Below are 24,663 nucleotides of genomic sequence, written 5' to 3'. Positions count from 1 at the left end.
AATTTGTGTTTCAAAAGCAATTGGACTCAATGCGCTGCCTGGTAGCCTATGTGTTGAGTAAAATTTTTGAAACGTTTGCTGCTTTATTTATTGTGGCTTCAAAAATCTCAGAAATTTTGCAAACAATTTAAGTAACCAAAACAAACGTGTAAAAAAAAAGCTGCAACTGCAATTGCGAAACAGTTTTTATACGCTTTTCATATTAAGTTTTAACATTTTAGCATAAAATATACGACATAACATAAATAAACGGCAAATTTTTCCCCATTTACCTTTTTTCAAAAATTCATTTTAAAGCAATCGCCTTCTTCTAAAATGAAATATATGCAAATTAAACCAAGAACAAAAAAATAAATAAATAAAAGTAAAAATAAAAAACACCTACACACATAAAAGTATAATATTCAAGAAATTTTACTTACAAATTAGTTTGATAAGAAATTTATTTAAGCGCATACATTTGTAAAATAAATTAAATGCCGGCTAACTTAGCGCAGTTACAAAAACAAAAACTGCACTCGTTTAAACAAGATAAATATAAAAAAAATATATATGCATAATTCTAGTGCGTTTCGTAAATAAAAAATAAGGAAATAATAACTTTTTGTACTGTACCAACCAACAACTAAGCAACTAAGCGTAGTTATTAAGGCTTCTTTGATTGCTAATTTTCGATTCAATCATTTTTCAGTTCTATGTCATAGATATAGAGATACATTTTTCTACAATCCTTTATTTCGATTTGTGTGCATGATGACGTCCATTAGTGGAAAAATTTAATTTTGCATTGCAAAACCTGCTATTGAAATTTAGCAATCAAACTATAAATTTATTATCTAAAATTAATTTAAAAAATATGATACAAAAATAAATATCCAAAATTGTTAATCATAAAATCAATGCATATATACAAAACACAAAAAACAACAAAAAAATCGAAATTGCGAATTGAAATAAAATTTTAAAAGAAAATACAATATGCTAGCTTTTAATTATTCTTGAAATTTATATGAAAATTTGTTGATGACTGCAACATGCACCCACAGTCAAAAATATTTACACAAAAGTCTTCACAATGTTCACCAGAAAGCCTTTCTTTGTTGTTGTTATGCAACACTATTGAAAAATGTTTTTGTTGTTGAAGTATTTAGAGTATGCAAAGATAACTGGTGCAAATTGAAATGCAACAACAGTATATTTCACATTAAAGCAAGCGTTTGAATTTATGCGAAATTTCAGCTTTGTGTAAATACTTTTGACTATCGCTGTCGTGAAGCTGCCCAAGAAAGGTGACCTGCGTAACACCATCTACAATATTGTAGCAGTGGTCATACAAAACAGGTCAGAGATATCGAACTCTCCTTAAGACTGTCACTGTATGGGGATTGTTTATGCTGCTACAACAACAGCAACAAGAAGTTTTGTTACGGTATCTGCTGCTCTCTGCCAATTCGTTTTAAACTGCTGTTCATTTCTTATTCCTTTTTTCTTCATTTTTAGCAATTTTTTTTTTTAACAATTGTCCAATATTTTTCAATGGATCGCAATTGTGGACAGTTTGGTGGGATGTGATCCTTTTGGACAACGCGTAATTTTCATAACAGTTCATAGCCAGATGCCTACACTGACACGATGCTAAATCGGACCAGAACAGAACTTAGCCTTTATGTTGTTTTATGAAGCAAACGTTTTTGCCAACACTGTTTCAAATAAATTTCTTGATTCTTAGTGCCCGTTGTAATGAACATTTTGCTTTTCATACCACACTGGCAGTTGGCTTGCCAAGCAAAATATTTTTTAGTGCACTTTCTTCAACAAGTTTAGCTTAAAAGCATCTGGAACTCTTCCGCTCTTCGTAGCAGTATGAAATTCAGCGCGCCGAATCTGCTTAAAGTCGACTTTGACTTATGCTTCATGGCCATATGGACCTGTTTGTCAGCAACTCGAAGTGAAAGGCGAGGAGTTTTTTGAAATAATGACACCACTTCTTGGGCTTTTGACTGCGGCACAAATCCTTTATTTCTTTCACATCCAGGCCTTGTTTCACCGACAAGGTTTTGTTACACTTTTTTAACTCATAAATTATGGCAATTTTCGGACAATTTAAAGTTTTTGCTATGCCATTGTGCGACAAATGACCATTTTCTTGCTTTTTGCGCACAATTTTCTCCACAAGCTCACATCTAACCGAATTTTGAAGAATGCGTAGAAGTTGCGAAAAGTGAATACGCCAAATTAATATTGACAACAAACACTATGAATATGTGTAATATTTTTTATTTACCGTTAATTTTACGCAAGTGATGAGTGAACACAGTCGACTAGTTTTCTACCTGTCCATTCTTTAATTTATTTTTACTTCCTTTTAATTGACTTTATTTAGCTTTTTCTATATTTATTTTGTGAGTTCAAGGCCGGTTGAACAAATGAAATTATTTTTTTATTTATTTGTCGATATTAGAAGGGCTCTATATCAGGGACCCTACACTTTGCTTTATTTTATTGTATTTTATTTTATTTTGTTTTAGTTCATTTTATTTTATTTCGCTTTATTTTGTTTTATTTTACCCCTTTTGTGTTACATTTTTTTATTTTACTTTATTTTATTTTATTTTATTTTATTTTATTTTATTTTATTTTATTTTATTTTATTTTATTTTATTTTATTTTATTTTATTTTATTTTATTTTATTTTATTTTATTTTATTTTATTTTATTTTATTTTATTTTATTTTATTTTATTTTATTTTATTTTATTTTATTTTATTTTATTTTATTTTATTTTATTCTATTTTATTTTATTTTATTTTATTTTATTTTATTTTATTTTATTTTATTTTATTTTATTTTATTTGGTTGGTTGGTTTAAGGGTGACCCTTTATTTTATTTTATTTTATTTTATTTTATTTTATTTTATTTTATTTTATTTTATTATATTTTATTTTATTTTATTTTGTTTTACTTTATTTTATTTTTTTTTTACTTTTTTTTATTTACCCTCTTTTATTTTATTTTCCTTTATTTAATTAAACTTAGTTTACGGTTATTCCATTTATTTGATTTTCTTCGTATTTGAATTTATTTTTATATGATTTTAACTTTCATCTCTTCACCTAATTTACTACATTTTCTTTGTTAGCTCTATTCTTTAAGGCGCCATATACTCGCAAGTAGTTGTTTCTCCGCGTTTGTAAATGTGTATGTGCGTACGTATCTCTGTGTACGGAAACTTTTATTCGTATGCGTGATTATCATTCGTGTATAACGTATCCGCTAGCACTCTCGCAACCCACTAAATACTCATACAAATGAGAGTATCATCAGAGAATTTATATACAAGTTATAACCAAATTCGGTCATAGGCGAGTATAATGAACTCTACGGTCAGAATGGCGGTAATAGACTGTTAGTTAGTTGTTCGAGTAAATTAGCTATATTCTGCTGGTAGATTTGTTTGTGGCATAGGCTGACAACAGAATTTGTACTTACCAAATTTGGTTTCGAAAAAACTAGACTTGATATCGATTTGATGATTGAGCGAACTCGAGTGGTTTTCGAGTGTATGGCGGCGGCTTAGCTAGACGATGACTTGGTAGACGTGGGCTTGTACGTCGGCGAAAGAGCCGGTCGAAATGGTAGACCAGCTGTTTCAAGAAATGGTTAGGGTGCTACAAGTGTATCAATGTCGGCTTAAAAAGAAAAAAATGATATGGGTACAAGTAAAATTGAAAGGAAAAACAAGTAAGCTCCTTAGTTTAAAATAATTTGCTATGGTAAAAAAAAAATATATATATATAATACTAGCTTTAACCCGCGGCCCCGCTCGCGTAGGAGTAGTTTTGAGGGATTTAGGATATGTGTATAAAATAATTACAAACAATAATTTCATAGAAAATAATTTTTTATTAATAACCATAATATTACAATAGCCGGCATCCGTTGCTATGCCTCGTTGAATAAAATCAAAACAACCAATCAGAAAAATATCAAGCAAAATTATTTTTATTAATTTTTATTAATTTTCTATCTCAAACCGTCTTTGAACTTTGCATTTGGGCCATAGTTGAACAGTTTATGCGGATTATGAAGTCTAGAGTGTGCTATAAATAGTGGAAATAGGAAAAACTAAGATTTTTTAGATTAAATTTAAGCAAATATTCGATTATTAGTGACGAATGAGAGTGGTGGCGCGGCATGGGGGCTGTGGGAAGGGAGTTCCATCAGAAAAACATGCCTATAACCTTCATTGGGTAAAAATATGAATGTATAAAAAATTTTACGTCATTTGGTGTTGTCGTTTCGTAGTGATGCGCGGACAACGTACAGACATCCACCTTTATAGTATAGAAGATAATAAAATAAATAAAAATAATAAAAAATATATATTATTTGGCATTTCAAACGATTTTTTCAAAAGCTGAGTGATTTTTTATTAAAACAAGTTGCCGACTTTTTCGTGGAAACCAAATTGTTGTCAATTTTGCTTGTAACAATAAATGAGCAAACATAAAACTTTAATATTGATTAAATTAATTTTGGCTCCTTCCCGCACTTGTCAGTATTGTGAAGGGCATCTCTCAATCCAACACATCTGTCCAACATCTCTGTCCAACACTAACCACCAAACAATAATAATAATAATTTAACTTTATTTTTGAATTTTTTGAAAAACAAAAATGAAATAAAACAAAATTAAAAAAAAAATAAAATTTTTCTTGACCACAAATTTTTTCAAAGCGTTTATATTAATTTACAGCTAGCGCTTATATTTTTATTGGCAATATATTTAAAACAATTTTTTTGGGCTAGACGGAAGGAATAAAAGGGCACTAAAATTGTATTTCTTCGATACTATTTTTATTTTAATTTTATACGTAAATTTATTTTATAGCTTCAATGAATCACGCATCTGATGATCGATTCATATTCCCTAAATGAAACGTGTAAGGAATTTTAGAGTCTGTTTGCTGTGTACATCTAACCATTTCGGCTGTAGTCACTCACTTCCGGTTTGATTTAAAACACAAGTTACAACCATCGATTCCACATTTTAGTCACATTCTCCAGTATTTGTGTGAGTACACATTCATACATACTAAAATGCAGTACTACTATATAGTATTAGTTAGGGTAGTCCGTGCAACAACAAATGCCACTCAAGTAGCAGCTGTTGTCAGCAATGCGCATGCCCACCACAAGTCGGTGTAGCGTACCGGCTGGTCGATATGCACGCAGCAAGGTCGCCTTCGTCAGCGGCATAGCCATCGCCATCGCCATCGTTTGCCAACTCGTTGGCTTTTACACTCATATTGCAGCAGTAGAGATTTGCTCATCGACGTGTACGTACTCATTTAAGTGAAAACGCGGTGCGAACGCAACTGTTCCGAAGCGGCGATGCTTGTACGCGAGTTGCGCTAATTAACATTTTGTTTATAAACAAAAAAAAGCCGGGACGCCAAAAATAAGCTAAACACGCCCCTTCGCAGGTGAAAAATCGAGTAGATTATAGAATAAAATGCAGCGATGGGCGGCAGCAGAAGTTACAGTGTGAGCAGCAATGGCAGCACGAGTAGCGGTGGCAGCAACACTAGCGGAAATTATAGCGAATACAGCGCCGCCGGCAGTGACAAGCTATGCAAGGCGACGGCAACAACACCAAAGTTGGTATACAGCAGAACTGCCAGTCAGCGAGGACCAGGAGGAGGAGTGACAATGGCGCCACAGCAGCAGCAGCAGCAAACGTACCAACGGGTGCGGCCACGTCGAATTATGTGTCGCTGTTGCCTATCTGAGCAGCAGCAGCAGCCCACAACACGCCAGTCACTGGAGTCATGCTCTGATGAGGATGCCCCACTCGTGGAGTTTGTGCCGCTGGACACCTTGGCCATGGTGGATTTGCGCGATGATAAGTTCATAACTTCGTCAGCAACCGGCAGTGCCAGTGATTCATACAAATCGACGTCGACCAGAACAGTATCGGCTAGAGGAAACAAAGTCAATGGCATGCCAACAACAACAGCAACAACGTTGGCCAACAGTAGTAGTAGTAATAGCAGCAGCAGCAGCAGCAGTAGTATCAGCACCACAACCCTGCTCGATTGCTTGAACGCGTGTGCGCGCATTGGCGCTTCGCTTGCGGACATTGAACTGCCCCAGCACATCTGTCTCGATTGCTGTCATACGCTGGAGATGTGCTGCGAGTTCATACGCTGCGTACGGAATGCGGACAAAATTCTACGCAGACGTTGTGCATTGCCGGCAAAACGGGCGCGACAACAACAACAACAGTTTCTGCAACAGCAGCAACTGCCGCACCAACGGCAAACACCAGGAATACCGGCTACGGGCAGTGATGTGTATGGTGAGGAGGGGCCAGCAGCGAAACGTAGGCGCCGTCGCGAAGAGGTGTGTGCGTGTGTATGCGCGTAGTTGTATACTAATACAGATGTACATACATATTTACTTCTAAATGCACAATTTCCATCCATAGCTGTATCATTTGTTGCTGAATTTATTTTGTGCTACTAAAAAATTGTGTAAATATTTTCATTGAAAGGAGTGCAAAAACATTTATTTTATAACAGAAAGTTCAGCAAGAACACCGCTTGAGTGTCGGTCGTGCCGGTGTCAGTGCAAAAAGTCTCGGCTACAACACGCCCATATCAATATCCTTGCCGAAGTCAGTGGCTGTGACGCCGACGGCGACAGCAGCAGCAGCAGCGGCAGCGATTACAACGACTAAGTGCGCTGAGAGAGGTAAGTGTGTAAAGACGACGACGATATAAATGCATGCATATACTAAGCCATGTATAGTATGTATGTATGTATGTATGTAGGTATGTGCATGTGTGCGTCATGAGTCAGGCAGTGCCATTTGTTTTTGTTTATTTCTTATTGCTGCTGTTGTTTTTTTGTGTCGTGCTTAACCCACAATTACGAAGAGCGACAATGTCAGCTGTGCTATTGCAGGTGTTTTTTCGATAAAATTCTGCGTAATTCGAGTTTTTGGAAATCTAATAGTTTGAGTTTAATGAAAAAATAATATGTGAGCTTAAGAAAAATTATATTTTGTGCGTTATTTAAAAAACTGTGTGGCAAAATGTAAAACATGCGTTGGAAAAAACGGTAACATCGTTCGTTAAGTGTACAGCGGGTGAAAAGCGAAATAAAAAAACTGAATTAAAAAATGAATATAAATTTTCAGCGCTTAGAAATTATAAACGCGAATTACAAATGAATTAAAATGTAACAAAATTATTTTTTTTTTATGTAGAAGGCGCTTTAAAATGTGAACTTCACAAAATAACTGCTGTAATATTTTTAAATACTTTCATAACCGAAATAAATAGTGAGAAGACATGAAATTGATTTTAAAATTTATGTTGTTTATAAAAATAAAAAAAACAAAAAAATTTATAGATTAACGAAACCAACGCAAGACGGAATCTTGTCGAGGCCCTATGCGAGGAGTGAATAAGGAAATAACCATCAGCGATGCATTAAAAACGAATTATTCAAAATTGCTTAAAACAGTATTTATGAATAATTGAAGTGAAATTCAGATGAAAGTGAAATTTAGCTAATGTTTAATGTGCCTAAAATGTTATTTTTAATAATCTATGTGCATGTATGTATGTATAAATATATGTATGCACATACTCCTGCGTCCAAAATAATAGGAAAGCTACATACGAGTTACCCATTTTAACTATTCTTTTAAATTAATTACTTTTGTTTTTATAAAAGTTTGGCAGAATTTTTAATAAAATCCATATAACTCAAAGCTCTAAACTTTGCACAAAAATTTAACAAAATTCAAAATATAAAATACATCAAATGTACGAACTTTTTATTTCAGAAAGCTGGGTATGCAGTTTTGTAGCTCATTTAATAAAGGGTTATCTAATAGGAGGTGTTATTTTGATATTCAAAGAAAAATTCTATTTTTTAATATCATATAAATGATCGGATGTTTATTTCATTATAAAGAGGAAGGTATGCCGTTAATAGTGGAAAATAACGTCAGGCAAATGAAGACCACAACTACGCTTACAGGACAATATCCTTTTCACGAAATTTTCCATAACCGAATTGCAAAGTGGCTGCCCTATGTCCTCGATAGCCTCACGAATTCCATCTTTGAGGTCTTGAATCGACCCTGGACTGTTGGCGTAGACCTTTTCTTTCAAGTGGCCCCAAAGAAAAAAGTCACAAGGTGTTAAATCACAAGATCTCGGTGGCTAATTGTGATCACCTCTTCGAGAGATAACACAGTTCGGAAACTTTTCCCGTAAAATATCAATGGTTTCGTTGCTTGTGCGGCACGTAGCGCCGTCTTGTTGAAAATAAACTTTGTCCAGATCAATACCATCCGATTCCGGCCATAAAAAAATGTTAATCTCTAATCTAATCAAAAACACCTGTTATTGGATAACCCTTTATTAGTATAACAAAGTGCAAGTCGCAAGTGTCTCAAAACTCTCGTTGATTTTTGACAATTTTTTCTGAACACTTGCAAAAAAAACAAAATTTAATTCACGCGATTTTTGAGGATTTCAAATCTACACTTTGTTATACTAAAATTGAATGGGCGATAAAACTGCATATATACATATATATATATAATTGCGATTACACCCTTTTTGGGTGTTTCGCCGAGCTCATCCTCCTATTTGTGGCGTGCGTCTTGATGTTGTTCCACAAATGGAGGGAACTACAGTTTTGAGCCGACTCGAACGGCAAATGGTTTTTTATGAGGAGCTTTTTCGTGGCAAAAATTCTCCCGAAGAGCGGCCGCTATTAGAAAAAACTTTTTCTTCGTAAAAAACTGCCTACTCAGAAATTTTTTCTGAAAATTTTGATTAAAACGTTGAACAAATTGATGAAAAATTTGTTTAAAATGTGTTAAATTTTTGTAAATTTGGTACAAATTTTTGTGCTTTGAGTTATATGGGCTTTGTTGTAGAATGCACTATTCTTTTATAGAAAAATAGAAAAAAAAAATGAAATGAAAAAATGAAAGTTAAAAGTTAGTAATTCGTCGCACTTCCATTAATTTGGACACAGGTGTATATGTAGTCTGGACTATTGTGCTCAAATTGAAAGGTGACTTTCCAATTTCAATCATGCGGATGCATCGATTCGATAGAACTGTTGTTGTTGTTATAACAGCAGAAATATACACCGAAAAAGTTCCGCGACTGCTGCTGAAGTGGCAGTCCTTGGACGGACGTGTGTGTAAAATTAATTGTCATACTCTCGATTGCTGTTTTTTACAATGGCTGATTTTAGTGAGCAAAGAATTTGTATTAATTTTTTCCACAGAACGAAATTTTCGATACAAAGAAAGTGGACCGCCGTCTCATCCTCCTCTCCTCATGCTGGGCAGAGCGTACTTTCTGAGATGCTTTCTTTTCCATGTGCTTCGCACACAGAAAGTGTCCCGTCATCAGTACAACCAGCTGCCTAGAGTCCCTTTTGTTTAATAACAGAGGGACCTGCAGGTAATATCAGTTTTGTTCATCTGCAGCCTCTCTCAGCCTGCCAAGCTCGCTTGTGGGTTGGCAGTAACATATTTGCTAACCGTGGCTTTGATGGCTGCAAAAGGATTGGCAGAACGGGCTCCGTGCCAAAGAAGTCGGCCTCAGAGACCATCCTAGTTAAAGAGTCAGAAATCTCGTTACCCGCGATACCCACGTGTCTCGGGAACCATGTTAGCATCAGGATATTATGTCTGCCGACATAGTTCAATCTAGATTTACAGGACTCAACTACCTTGATGTGGTTGGAGGGCTGCCCAAGGCCATGAGCGCAGCTTTGCTGTCGCTGCGGACACATACAGATCTGCCTCTTTAAAATTTGTTTACATGAAAGTATGTACAAAACTACGAGTCGTAATTACTTAATAAGCCGTGAAGTCTCCATCGTTGTGGAGTGTAGCCTGGCATCTTCTTCCTGCTTTTAACCAGATTTCCTGCGTAGCTCGTCGATAAACAGGACTACATTTTGCGTACTTGACACACGAGTTGCTTTAAATCATGGACTGGCCTTCCGGCAAGATGAGTTTTCATAATTCCCTACACATTTTCAATGTTTTGTTGTTTCTCAATGTGTTTTTCTGTGGTGTGCAGTGGTATTGATGATGTGGGACGATAGGATATGTTCGCCTCCTTCAGCCGACGTTCGATGGTGTTGATACTCACATCTATTCCCGATTGTGCTTGGCGTAGTCACAAAGATGGGTCCCCCTCAAAAAGTTGGACGATCACCTCATCCTGTTTTTTTGTCGTCACTCGCTTCAAGCCGCGCTCGGAAAAATCATCAACTTTTTTGTACACCTTACACCGCTGATTTTACATCATAACAAATTTTATTGATTTTTTAACCACTTTTACAGCCGCGGCGTAAGATAATTTCGGCCCTTTCGAATGCGTGCATAAAAATACCACCTCAAAACGCTTGGCGTACTTCTCACTCTTTTTTGTTTGGTTGCGTTTACGGGAAAGTTTCGAACGACACTAACCTGAGTTAGCATTGGCGTCCTAGCCCTTGAGTGGGACTATTATGCAGCAAAAAGCAGAACGAAATATAACTTGAAGTTACAAGGAAAGATCCAGCGGCTACGTTGGCTGGGTCATGTCGTCCGAATGGATACAAACGCTCCGGCTTTGAAAGTATTCGATGCGGTACCAGCTGGTGGTAGCAGAGGAAGAGGAAGGTCTCCTCTGCGTTGGAAAGATCAGGAGGAGAAGGACTTGGCTTCACTTGATGTGTCCAATTGGCGCTGCTTAGCACGAGAAAGAAACGACTGGCGCGCTTTGTTAAACTCGGCCAAAATCGCGTAAGCGGTTATCGCGCCAATTAAGAAGAAGAAGAGTTTCTCTCCCATTTGTCGTGTGTGTCTTCATATTTTTGCGCAGATGAATGGTTCGCCCCTGAATGTCAAATGGTTTTTTATGAGAAGCTTCTTCGCGGCAGAAATACGGTCGGAGGTTGGCCTGTCGAGAAGCGATCGCTATTAGAAATAATATTTTCTGTCGTTTGGTGTTTCATGGCCACAGTGGGTTTCGAAACACTGCTAGCCACAAAAGCTGGTAGCCACGCACAAACCATTCGGCTACGACGGGCACTCTGTTTGTATGTATGTTTATCTAAAAACGTTTAACTTAAAAGATAAGGCTTTTAGATCAACACCAACCGCTTTGCTCCACTTTTCAGCAAAGGTCTATAATTTTAAACCGAGTCTAGCTGTTAATACTATTTCCGTTGTAGTGAAATTCTTTCTCTCTTTCTTATGTCTTTCATTTTTGAGTATCTGAGGCATTCAACCGTTGAGCAGCTCTTATTTTTCTTTCGGTCATTAGCAAAATTTTTCCGTACAATATCGTTAATACCCTTCCCTTTCACTATTCGGTAGGTAAACTGTTATTTTCTTTCCCTTTAGTGGTTTAGGCTTTTTACTTCTTACTACTCTTTAGCCGGAAGAAAAGAATGCCTGCATGTAGATTAGTAAAGGTTAGGCAATTTGGAAATTAAGTGGAAATTATTCACATGTGTAAGTGCGTATGTGGTTGCTACCTGTGGCGTGAATGTTCAATTCATAACTACAGCGGCGGCATGGCAGCGAAAAGTGGTCAGTTATGCAAATTTCATCAAAAGATATGGGCAGTTGGAGTGAATGCAAAGAAGAAGTGTCAAGCAACTGGTGTGAATTTGAATGACTGACAAAAGAAGAAACGTTCCAGCTGCCTATGCTCAAGCTAAGCTTTTAGAATTCGCAAGCAAATAAGAAGAATAAAAGTCTGAATTGGAGTAAAGCGCAGGAAAAAATAAAAGTAAAAAATTTTATATACTTCTATTTTCGTATACTTCTGAACCTACTCCCAAACATGTAGGTTTTCTGGTTTTTTGGACACAAACAGCCGCACTTCCTTTGCCCACGTCGCAAACAGCGCCTGGAAACAAAAATCCGAACTATACTAAAAGAACTTTTTGCCATAAAAGCGTTTCCACTGCAACGATTAAACGTCATTTCCCATTAATTAAATATGATTTAACACATACTTACATACATGGTTGCGTATATATATTGGTGCATGTGAGCATACATATATATGTGTGTATGTGTGTAAAGAATGACAATTGCCATTACTTATTATTTTATTCACATATCCATTTTGGTGTATTAAAAGCAAATTGTATCAACATTTTGAAGCTTAATTTGGCCAGCAAAAATAGTAAAAAGTCAATAATGCTAAGCGGCAATAAGACACACAATGACTGGGGTGTCAGAAGTTGTTGGTAAGTACCAACCAGAAGTTGTTGGCAGTGTACATTAGGGTGGGACGAATTTTGGTCGCAAAAATTACTATGGGATTTTATGTTTCAGAAATTTTTTTTCTAATTTTATTCTTCTTAAAAATCGAAAAACAACGCATGTTTCAAAAAAGTCTCAGAAAAAAATGGATAACCAAAAATCTATCGCACCGGTACATTTTAGATTTGCGTAATGATTAATGGTATCGTGTATTAACGTGGCATTTATGTAAAAAAATATTTGAAAAATACATTCTGTCAAAAAAGTACCGGGAATTGTTCAATAAAACGCAAAATAAATGTTTAATCATCAAAATTTATTATGTCGCCTTCAAAAAAATATTTGAAAAATATATTCTGTTAAAAAAGTACCTGGAATTGTTTAATAAAACGCAAAATAGACTCCATTTGAAGCAATACACATATTCCAACTGGACTAATCGAGTCATCAAAGCACCTTTGAAACGCGTTTGAAGAGATCTTCTTCAGCTCCTTCAGCGAATTCTCCTTAATGGCCTCTATCGACTTAAAGCGCATCCGCGGAGTGGCAATTTAAGTTTTGGGAAAAGGAAAAAGTCACAGGGGGCTAAATCCGGTGAATACGGTGGTTGTTCAATGATATTTGTCGAGTTGTGGGACAAATAAAGCTTCACAATATGAGCCTTGTGAGACGGTGCGTTATCATGGTGCAAGATCCATGAGTTTTCCTTTCACAAATTGGGCCGTTTCCTACCCCCATTCTCTCTAAAATGTCGCATAACTTCCAAATAATATTCTTTATTTACGTAGAACTATTTGGAACGAGTTCCGAGTACACAACACCAAGATAATCAAAGAAAACGAGTAGTCTGACTTTCGTTTTTGACCGACTTTGAAGTGGTTTTTTGGGTTTCGGCTCATGTGGATGGCGCCATTTAGCCGCCTGTTGACTGGTTGCATGTCAAACTCACATACCCACATCTCATCACCTGTTATGATGCGCTGGGTAAAGGTTGGATCCGATTCACTTGATCAAGCATGTCTTCAGCCACCTTCTTTCGATGCATTTTTTCATAGAAATTCAACTCTCTTGGAACGAGACGAGCAGTCACGCGTTTCATGCCCAATCGGTGGTGTAAAATGTTGCGAATTGCTTCGTGAGACACACTAAGGCCACGAGCTACCTCCCTCAAACTCAAATAATGGCTTTCCAGCATCATTTCCTTGACTTTGTCGACGTTTTCATCCGTTGAAGACGTTGATGGACGACCAGATCGGGGCAAATCTTCCACGACTTCTCGGCCCTCTGCAAAAGCCGTATACCACTCGTAGACTCATGGTTTTGATGAAGGATACTCGCCATAGACTTTCTGCAATATTTTCAACGATTCGGTATACGAAATCCCGTTCAAAACACAAAATTTAAGACAAATTCTTTGTTCGGTATTTTTATCCATAGTGAAAATCGTAGAGCGCACCTGCGGTTTCCGATATTTTTTTGACAAATCATACATATAAAAATTTAGAATTAGCAAAGGTATTTCGTAGCACACACCCCTGATGTACTGAGTATGCCAATGCTATGTAGCGTCCACCGAGGAAGTGTCCCACTCTGTTAGCTAGATGAGGACTGCTATTCTATAGGCAGCCAATTCTTTGCATATTTGGCGTGTCAAAGTTCTTCTACTGATTCTGCTAAACTGAAATTGGTTTTAGGAGAGAACGGACTCACAATCCCAATGGATCAAGAACGTGAGTCCTACTAAAGGTCTTTTACTAACCTAATCTGCACCGAGTAAGTTTTTGTCGTTCTTGCCTGTTATGGAGCTTTGACCTTTTCTGTTCTCCAATAGCAGCTTTCGTTATATATATTCATCTTAGTCGTGCGACCATTTGACTAACGTAGCGGACTTGGGGATCGGGAAGCGTCGAGACTAACGAAGCATCTCAGATAGTGTACTCCGCCCAGCTTGTGAAGAGGAGGATGAGATGGCGAACCACTTTCTGTGCGTCTGCCCTGCCTTTGCTCGAATCAGGCCTGAAGTCTTTGACACTGATGTGTTAAGAAGCGACCACCTTGGCTCCTTGACATCACAAGATCCACTCAGATTTTTTCGGAGGTCGGGTAGATTTAAGTAAAGTTAAAAGGGAATCCGAGTACAGCACAATGAACTTAATGTTGTCTGTGTGCTGTACTTGCTAGTTGTCCCGAAAAAAAAACAACAAAAAAAAAATTAAACAGTTGTCGTGTTGCCTAATTTCAGATTCGGTCTGTGTATCGATTCCTTTTAAGGCTCCGCTCCAGCGTCGCGGTATCTTCCATAGTGGCGTGCGCAAAAAACTTGCAAAGAAGGGTAATTTGTGTGACATTTCATTTATGAGGCGAACACATTTTTAGTTGCAGCAACTTACCAGCAACAGAAACCGCCCTTTAGAAGCATTTGCTTATAGAATAAATAAATAAAATGCTGAATTTTGGCAAAATCTGTAGAGATAAAATTTCAATAAAAACTATTTAATAAAGCAGGATTGATTCCAGATATAAGCCGCAATTTTCCATTTTGACTTCTTTGAATTGCAAGTTTTGCGCTCTGTTTTTTGGATATTTTTCTCTTTGAGGGCGACTATTGTAAAATATTCAAAAATTTGGTTACTGCGTGATTTCAGTAATTCTTATTGAAATGTCGTGAAAGAAATGTATTTTGAAATTTTTGAAAAAATGTCGTTTAATTTCAGAGAGGTTTCCGTTAAAAGAATATTTACTTATTTCAAAACAATACAAAAATTTTTAAATTTAAACACAGTTTTATTCCTCAAATAGCAAAATAATTGCTCGAAAGCTTTGTGGGGTTAATATTATATATTATTTTGGGGAAAAATTAATCCATATTAAACTAATTTTCAGCGTCAAAATATCTGCCGAATGATATATAATTGTGTATACCTTAGAAATATAGTTTAGCCGTAAAGGGGATGTAAAGAAATCACGTTTGCCAGGTGGCGCAAAATTAATCACTCTATTGGAAAATTTATAATTTTTGGAAATGGCGTCGTACGTTGCTCATATTTGGCGCTTGTGATCTAGACGGCTGCAGTATGCAAATCTACAAGCATTGGAGTGCGGAAATGTGAAAAAAAAGATTTCCATCATTTAATTTTTCTTGCTTAGTGAATTTTTTTTCTAGCTTGAATGATTAATTTTGCGCCAACTTGTAATTGTAAATAGTTGCATAAGATATGTACAAATGAAAAATTTCGTTGGTCCAAAAGTAATTCACTATTTTCGTCGAGAAATAAGTTGCTCACCCTAATGTACAAAACAAAGTACATACTCGTACATGTATGCATGTAGGTTTGTACGCATATGTATGTATGTATGTATTTGCGGCTAGCGCATTCGAGCTGCGTTCATAGACAACAATGCCGTTAATTAATTTTCGAACGTAATATAATAGTTTTGAGTAGGTGTTTCAATTCGAAAACTCCACTGTCAACAAAACTGCCTACGCGTTGAAGCCGCAGCCGATATCGGGGAAGCCTACGCTGTCTGCTTGGCTGTCTGATGTAAAAACATACATACATAGGTACATATAAGTGTATGTATATACGCTCCCTGCTGTTTCTGCATACATACAAATCAATGTCCGGCGGACTTAATGAATGATCGTTGGAGTGTTGGAGTTGGAAGTCTTTGGTACGCGTTTCGAGCAGATATTGAGTTCATTTGCTTATACTCGTATTATTTTTTCAAGTATCCAAAAGTTTCGCTTTCGTTTGCTGGAAAGTGAATGCAAAAGTCACTTGCAAATGTTTGGCATGCGATTTTTATTTATCTTCTTTATTGTGCCTTCCATTTTGCTTTGAAAAAAAAAAATGTCATTGCAGCAAATACGTTTTGGGCTAATTTAGTTATTTTTGTTTTTTCTTTCGAATATCCCATTAAAGCACGTCCCCTTTTCGCTGCTTGCTGATAAGTATTTACCAGCCCGCACACAACAATCTCTGAAGTGGCATTTCGAATGCATAATCCTAGTTTTCCATGTATTAAAATTTCCATAAGACATGCACATACAAATGTATGTACATATATGTACACATCTATGTGGGTGCATACAAGTAAAAATGTAAAAAATGACGGAGATTCCGATAAAGCAAATTTTCGTATTTGAAAACAAAAGAGCGTACTTACATGCATATATATGTACATATGTATGCATGTATGTATGCACATACTCTCACAAATTGAACTTGATTTGGTAAATGCTTGAAATAATTCAAACAATTTATTCATGAAGTCAGCTACCGCACAACATCTTACTCATAAATATTTATCTACAAGCCGTATGTTGAGTAGTAGAAAAAATTCAAATGCCATGTATGAATGTACAGTGCGCGTTAAAATTAAGTGTGCCCGCTGCAATGTAAGATGGTTTCAAGAAATATTTCAGTCTTTCGCAAAATAGTACAATAATTGAAAATTTAATGACGAAGGAAGAACGTTTTTGATTTATTTCGTGACAACAACAAAAAAAATATATATACATAAAATATATAAAAAAATAAAAGAAAAACAAAAACAAAGAAATTAAAAAAAAATCTTCATATTATAGAGCATCAAAATAAAGTGTACAGTTAAAATAAAATAAGATTGAATTAAAAATCACTTCTTCAAAATCTGTTTCCTTCCTTTACCTTAAGGGGTTATATACAGTTAGAAGGCTGAAAAAACCGAATTTTCTAGAATTTTTTCTGAGAAAACTTTTAAATTTATTGATCTAAAAATTTGTACACATATTATGTTATCTTTTAACTGTATTTTAAAGTAGTATAAGTAAAAATATTTATTTGGAAAGGAGTTTCAACTGATCTCCGAGAGCTCTTCTCAAAAAAGCCGTTTGGCCGTGACCACTATATCTCTGAACTAGATCCTCTGAAATTAAAAACCCAAACAGATTTCGTTAAAGTAATGTTAAATCTAGTAATTCATTGAAGGAATAAGCAAAATAAATTGCTATGACAAAATGGCGGTTTCTCAAAAAAAAAATCGAGTTTTGACAAAAATTTCGGCCTTAAATTGAGAATTATCAGTGAGAAAAAATCTTCGATTAATTACTAAAAAATATATTTAAAAAGCTCGTGCTAAAATTTGAGACTAATCGCATTGAAATGAGACTTTTTTTTCAATTTCCAACCTTTATTAACAAAAAATGGTTACAAATTTAATCTTCAGAATAATAGCCATCGCTAGCGACACATTTTTCTCATCTCTCAGGGAATTTGTGGATGCCTCGCCAAAAAAAAAAAATGGCCGTCTTTGCCGCAAACCAATCATCGCGCCATTTTTTGACTTCTTCGTGAGAATTGAAGCGCTGCTCGGAAAGTACGCTGCCAATCGATGCAAGCAAATGGTAATCGGAAGGTGCCAAGTCTGGTGAGTAAGCCGCATGCACCAGCGGTTCCCAATCATTCATTTTGTGGTGTGCGTTTGTATGTTGTTTAACAAATGTAGGAATTTACAGTTAAACGGACTTCGAGTGGCAGTTGGTTTTGTATGAGGAGATTTTTCATGGCAGAAATACACTCGGAGGTTTACTATTATCTGTCGAGGGGCGACCGCTATTAGAAAAAACTTTTTCTGGTGCTGAGATGATTCCACCTCGTCCTCCAAACAGCGTCTGCAGAAACGACCTGAAGCAATCCTAAATCTCATGTATGTACATCTAACGGACAATGTCCAGTAAGGCTACTTACAAAATTCAAGAGCTGCGGCTTTGTTAGCCTTAGAAGTTACCTCGAGCGCCAGCGATCTAACCGTGGCCCGAAGGATCTCGCGACTTCGCCCAGGATCTCGTGCACTAGCCCAGTGCTCGGTGAGTTGACGCGAGGCCCATCTTTTCAGCAGCAGACCACAGGTTCGCGAGGAAATCCCAATCCTCTTATTTTGCAATGAAACCGACTCCAGGGCCCCCTGTGTAACCAGCACAGCGGCCGCCATCTAAATTACATCACGGAAAAAGTGCTCTCGAAATTTCCCTAGCTAGGCGCACTATGAAGAAAGCAAATGGTGAATTGTCTTAAGATTGTCCAGAAGTGAATAAAGAATATCTAATTTGCAGGGTCCATTATTTGAGCACAAATTTTGACAGCTACGAAATAAAGGAAATTTTTCTTATGCGTTTTTTTAAACGAATTTTGGATTAAAAAAAATTGGGGACATTCGGGAATTAAAAATAGATAAAAACCCAAGTAGCGTACTTGATGAGATTCCAAAAATAGAAGAAGAAAAAACACATAAATTACTTGATAACAATCTGCATGTTGATCAGAGCTTAAGTCGGGTGCGTATACATTTTATTTTGGCGCACACTGTACGCACATCCAAATGTATGCAGCTAAGCAAACACTGGCCTGATATCCAAATACCCATGTTGAAGCGCGTTAGCTGCTCTAGCAGAAACTATCACAATAACAATAAAAATCATAGACCGAATAAATAATGGCACACAAATTAACAAAGAAATCCATTCATACTAATTAATTGATAGCTCCTCTCCAAAAACGCGTATGAATCATACAATTGTGGTGGTTGTTTTTGTTTTTTTTTAACCGTTGTTCGATAGACTTGTATGGGTTTGTAAATATTATTCGATCTTTAGCTGTCAATAAATTAATTGATGATCTACGAGCTGCTTTTCAATAGGAAAGCGAAGTGAAATTCTTGGTGCGTTTATTACAGAATTTATATTAACTGTGTGACAGTAAAAGTTTTCCAAGATAAATTGCATTTTTTTCCTTGTTCACTCCTCTCGGGAGCATAGGGCCTCGCCAAGTCTCAGTCTTGCGTTCGGGCAAGGAGAGGAAATGATGGGATACCAGGCTAAGGAATAACAGTGGGATCGTCGGTACGGTAATCTCCGCATGGTGATTGAAGAGCCAACGCCGTTCAGCGGATGGATGACTAGCCAATACCCATAGGGAGCTTCCCTCTTAGTTCGTGGTGGGTTAACTTTCTTAATATGGGGGCTAAACCGACGCTTAAGTCTCATCCCCGCGCCAAGGAGACCAACTTGATGAGGTCACCTATAATCAATTCAAAAATCGTTAGACAGACATCAGTGCACACGACAGAAATCACACTCATCTGGGTACCTGACCATACGCAAATAGAAGGAATAAAGAAAACTGTTGAACTAGCAAGACAGGGAGCATTCTATAACGAATCCGCAACAGGCTGTCCCCAGGGCGTGCGCAAAAGAGGGATCTTCTCGCTAATGCAGAAGCAGGTCTTTGTCAGATGGACTACCACGAATACCAGTAAAATAACTAAACAAACGTGGCCCATTTCAACAAATCCAGAACTGACGAGTCGTTAAGAAAGCCACGAACAGACATACATATTCAGAATTACGTCAACAACAACCGGCCACTGGCCCTGAGGAGACCATGCTAGGAAGATGGGGTGGCCGTACAACGAGAGACGTAGAAGCTAGATTAGATTAGATTCGATTTGTGGGGGGTTGGACAAGTGCAAGCACTCAGTCAGGAGACCATTGTACTACACCCGGATAGATTTCAATAGAAAGAATAAAGATAGGAAAGATGAAATGTCGGTGGTAAGACGGAAAAATTAGTTTGAGGTCACTTTTCCACAAATCTCTTGGATTCATTGATGAATCTTAAGAGATCCGAAAAAGGAGGAGTATGAACCTCAACCATACTCAGTATATCGCATCTCATTATCCTAAGTCTGATTCTGGGAAACACCGAACACCTACAGAGAAAATGCTCTGAAGTGTCGACGTAGAAGCTGCAACCAAGAAGAATCTAAAGAAACAGTCTTTCACTATCTGTGTGAGCTCTCAAGTCTGGGTGCTCTTCGACCTATAATGCTGGGGGGATCCTCGATGGTTAACTTGAAGGAAATTGCAGAAAAGAAAATGGTGCCCATTTACACGATGTCTCCACTGGAAGGGAAACATTTTGTTCGGGGGTGAAGGACGGCCGGGGAAGAGGGAAGGGAATTTGTCTCCTGTACTGGCGACACGCTTTGCTCTTCTTATTCGTATTTCCAATCTTAAAGCAATTTTTGACAGTTGCTTCATTCGTTTTCTGCTTTTGTGGAAGAAAGTTCTAAGTTATGTGTTGGTTTTCATACAAACGGAAGAAAACAACGATGACAAACATCCGAACGCTGCTTGGGAAATGCACGATTATTTTTGGTAGTAAATTAGGTATAATTTAAAATAGTTATGGGACATGTTTATGTTGATTTCTAATTTTTCCCTGCATTTCTAGATACTCAAGTTAATTTTAAGTTAATTATTTACATATGAAGTATTTTTAATTTAATTTTTTTTATTCAAGTATAAGAATTTATAAATATATTTCAATAAAAAAAACAACAAATTATTTATTATTTAACCAGTTTGCATTTTTCATTCATATATTTAAGAAATTTTTGACGAACGTTTTCCGCTTTACATGTAAGCGCGTGCGAGAATACTTCCGAACCATACGATGCTAAAGTATTAAATGTCAAAATGTCGCCGAAAACAATTTTGTCCGTGTGCCCGCGAATGAGACATGAAAAGAGAATTTCCAGTGTCTCCATTCCAGATGTCTCCGTGTGTAAATGAGGTGATGGACAACATAGACAAATTCATAGTCAACTTAAGGTGGATCGACCAATAAAACGCAGTGGCTCTACAAGTGGTGAAGTTCAAAATAAACAAGACTGCGCTAAAATAGAAACGACAGGAGCTTTGTTCTGAAAACTTCGAGTTTATTTATTTACAATAGTCCCCTTTGGCCTCGATACACTGTTTTGCGAGGTCTAAAAGCTTTTCGGAAGAGTGTTTCAGGTCATTGACCGGAATCTGGAATGTTCCTCAGGATGTCGGTACAAGTATTACGAGTACGAGTATTTATTCATTTTTGCCTTCGAAACAACAAAAAAAAAAAACAACAACCAAAAAATAGCACAGTTCACTGTTTCCTTTGTTCGATTACTGTCGATCGACCATTGAGAGAAGAAGACCTGTGCCCAGGGTAGTGCTTAGTTATTGGTTCTGCTTATTTGTGTACATTTTTCAAGTTCTTAGTTGAGTAATATTTTCTCCTCTGCCTTTGTCGCGGTCTAAACTCTTACCACTTTGGATGTCTGGCAGACTGGGGATCGACGGTCCCGTTTTGTGTGTCTGGCTAAGCTCCTTCTATTTTTGGTGTGCGCCTTGATGTTTTCCACAAAGGGGGAGTCTTACAGTTTTACGCCACCTCCGAATGGTAGATGGTTTTTTATGAGGAGCTTTTTTCATGGCAAAAATACACTCGGAGGGTTGTCATTGTCTGCCGTGGAGCGACCGCCAGTTTCAATTGGTGCTTCGAACCTGTGGACTTCCGATTGGTAGTCAAACACCAACCCACCCGGCTAGCGCGTCATTATGAATTTGTATTTATTGCTACTTAAGATGATTTTTCAATACTTTTATTATGGGGTTAGGGGTAGTCAGAGGCCTGAAAAAATGATGATTTTCAATATTTTCTTTTTTGCTACTCAGTTGCTTTATTTACTAAAATAAAAACATAGCATTACTACATCAGGTTTCGACTTGACTTTAGCGAAATTTCAACAAAAAAAAATTAATAATTGTAAAAGTTATCGCGGTTTGAGTGGGGCCCGTTTCTCCAGAAGTCCCTTGCGATGATCATTACAAGTCTTTGGAGATTCATCTGAAACCAATCGGACAGGAGAAATTAATTTTATTAATAGATAATCTTGAGCCGGATCGAAGCTTTTTTCAAAATTAACAATATGGCGGCCTCAGGAAATATTTTTCAGATTTTCGAGCAAAATCCGACAATTAATTGTTTAAGAAACATCGAAATTTTTAATAAATAATCCTTCGATCAGGCACAAGTTTTTTATGTTTTTCAGCAAAGCAGTATAAATTTTATTGAAATCTATCAAGTGGTATTTAAGTTGCAGTGATCACCAGTTCAAAAAACATAGTTTTGAGAAAAGCGCATTTAAAGTTTTTGTTTGTTTTTATCCGAGCGCCTTTGTTAATTGTTGAATAACTCGAAAGTATTTGTCGGATTCACTTAAAATTTTCACACAATACTTTGAAGATATTATACTTCAAGAAAATGTAAAAATTAAGTTTCTTGAAAATTCTCACTACCCCTAACGCCTTAACTGAAGAAATAACACTTTTTTCGGCCAGCTTATACGTAAAAATTCTCGACGTCGATCCGGCGAAGAAGTAACAACTAGGGTCACATTTTAACATTTATGTTAGTACTAGAGAGCCTTGTCAACAATTGCATCGCTGGCAATTCTTTTCAAAGAGGAAAAGAGCGCGGAACAACGAAATAGTCGCGTTCTGCAGAAACTCGATCTTGGGTGCTTCACTTATCATGTTTATGATGTCATTTACGTCTTTTGTTTTTATTACTTAATTACGACTTAAATCATAAAATACATATCTACATGAATACATAAATTATTTATCCATGCATACATACATACATAGATATTATATATAATAACCTAATTCAAATGCTCCAATTATGAGCATGCGAGATGACCTCACGACCGACCGTAATTTTGGCTTTCGTTTTCGTTTTCATTTTCTTTTTTGCATTATTGCATTTTCAGATGAATTACTGGACATTAGCCCAGCATTGGATGGTGCTGAGAGTAGTTTTGTGCGTTCGTTTGACAGCGGCATTGAAATCGACGAAGACTTGTGTTCGGTCAAATCGAGTGATTGTAGCGCGAATGAGCATCCCGTACGCTGCCATCTGGCGAAATATGAAGGCTACACTTATGTGGTCGCCGAAATGCTTTCAGATGATCTCGAACGTTTTCACAGGAGTGGGCGCGCGCAGACTGCATCTGGCGCTCCGGCGACATACAAATGCGGTTTCTGCATTTTTGAGTGCAGCGTGCGGCAGGAGCTGAACAAGCATTTGCAAATACACTTGGGTGAGCAGGCAGAGCGAGTATTCACGCTTTTCGCTTTGGCAATGCATTCATAGATTAATTACGGTAATATCTTTTGTTTGGTGCATTTCAGGCCCGCCACAACACAGTTGTCGCAAGTGCAATTTCGTTGGCCACTTCAAATTTTTACTGGCACAGCATATGCGTAATGTACACCACTGTACGCTGGAGGCGATCGGAACGGGTCAAGAAGGTATGCAATATTTAGTACTTTCTATGAATAACGCTTATAGATATGAACGCGTGCAATCGCTATAAATAAATAAATTGAAATTGTTAGTGCCCTTGAACGCAAACGGTCGTGCAAGGGGGAAAATAAAAAAAAATTGATTTTGATGTTTAAGTGCGAGTAGGCGTTAAAGTAGCTTATCGCACGGCAGAGTTGTCGAACGACGTTAAATAATCCTAAATATCTTTGTATGTACATGTCGCTCGTTTGGTGGTAGAATGACATAACTCAAAAAGTGAAAAGTTCGAGAAAAACGCCTTCAAAGTTTTCCATTTACTGTGCAGCCCTAAGTAAAAGCAACGACAAATACTCATCTAATGCGACTCTGTTAGTGAGATCGCTTTGCATTTTTTATATACAGGGTCCGGCACTTGAAGTGTAACCAATTCAAAAGGCCATACATTTAGTTTGGAAAATTACTTTTATTCAATTCAAAGTAAAAAAATGTGTGAAAATAATACAAAATTAAGAATCAATTTACTTTTGCTCGATATGACCACCTTTGGCCTTGACTATGGCCTTGAGATGGTCCAGAAACAAATCGCAAGCTGCCCGAATGTGGCTTGCAGGTATTTTAGCCCACTCGCAGGCAATGCCTTTTTTCAGCGCCTCGAGACTGGTGAATCTTTTATTTCCAACCTTGTTCTAAAAAATGGCCCAAAGAGAATAATTCAACAGATTCGCGTCTGATTAATTTGAGAGCCACGTTATGAAGTTCGGAACGTTGGTTTTTAGCCATTCTTGGTTCACTCGAGCTTTGTGAGACGGAGCCGAGTCCAGTTGAAACACTCATGGTCTGCCACCGAAATGTTTGTCTGCCTACGACTTCAAAGAAACCTCCAGAATACTTTCCAAATAATATTTCGTATTTACCTTGATGCCAGGCTCGATGAAAAGGATTGGAGACCGTCCATCTGCGGTTACAGCGGCCCAAACCATTACCTGTGGCGGGTGCTGCCTCCTGGTGGCCAATCGATGTCTCAAATTCTCGTATGACCGGTCGGTCCCTATCCTTTGAAAGTTTACGAATTGTTCATTTTGAAAAATGTTATCGCCAGAAAACACAATGTTCGAAAATTTTGAAGTCTGACTTGTTGCTGCTTTGCTGTGAGATCATGCGCCTTTTGGATCTTT

The 24,663-nt window shown here is 37.0% G+C and overlaps 1 protein-coding gene across 1 annotated transcript in view; it reads left to right on the top strand.

Annotated features, from left to right (window-relative positions):
• Positions 1-5,271: 5,271 nt before the first annotated feature.
• The window catches only part of LOC129245864 (uncharacterized), a 29,718-nt gene continuing 10,326 nt past the window's right edge, over positions 5,272-24,663 (top strand). The window contains exons 1-4 of the mRNA XM_054884291.1: positions 5,272-6,406; positions 6,586-6,757; positions 22,953-23,282; positions 23,374-23,493. Of these exons, the coding sequence (XP_054740266.1) occupies positions 5,525-6,406; positions 6,586-6,757; positions 22,953-23,282; positions 23,374-23,493 (1,504 nt within the window). The 5' untranslated portion in view covers positions 5,272-5,524. The remainder of the gene's footprint in view (positions 6,407-6,585; positions 6,758-22,952; positions 23,283-23,373; positions 23,494-24,663) is intronic.

This window comes from Anastrepha obliqua, chromosome 4 (genome assembly GCF_027943255.1).
Source record: "Anastrepha obliqua isolate idAnaObli1 chromosome 4, idAnaObli1_1.0, whole genome shotgun sequence".
Lineage (NCBI taxonomy): Eukaryota > Metazoa > Arthropoda > Insecta > Diptera > Tephritidae > Anastrepha > Anastrepha obliqua.
The sequence above is the reverse complement of the archived record's forward strand: the minus strand, read 5'-3'. Positions and strand labels throughout refer to the sequence as shown.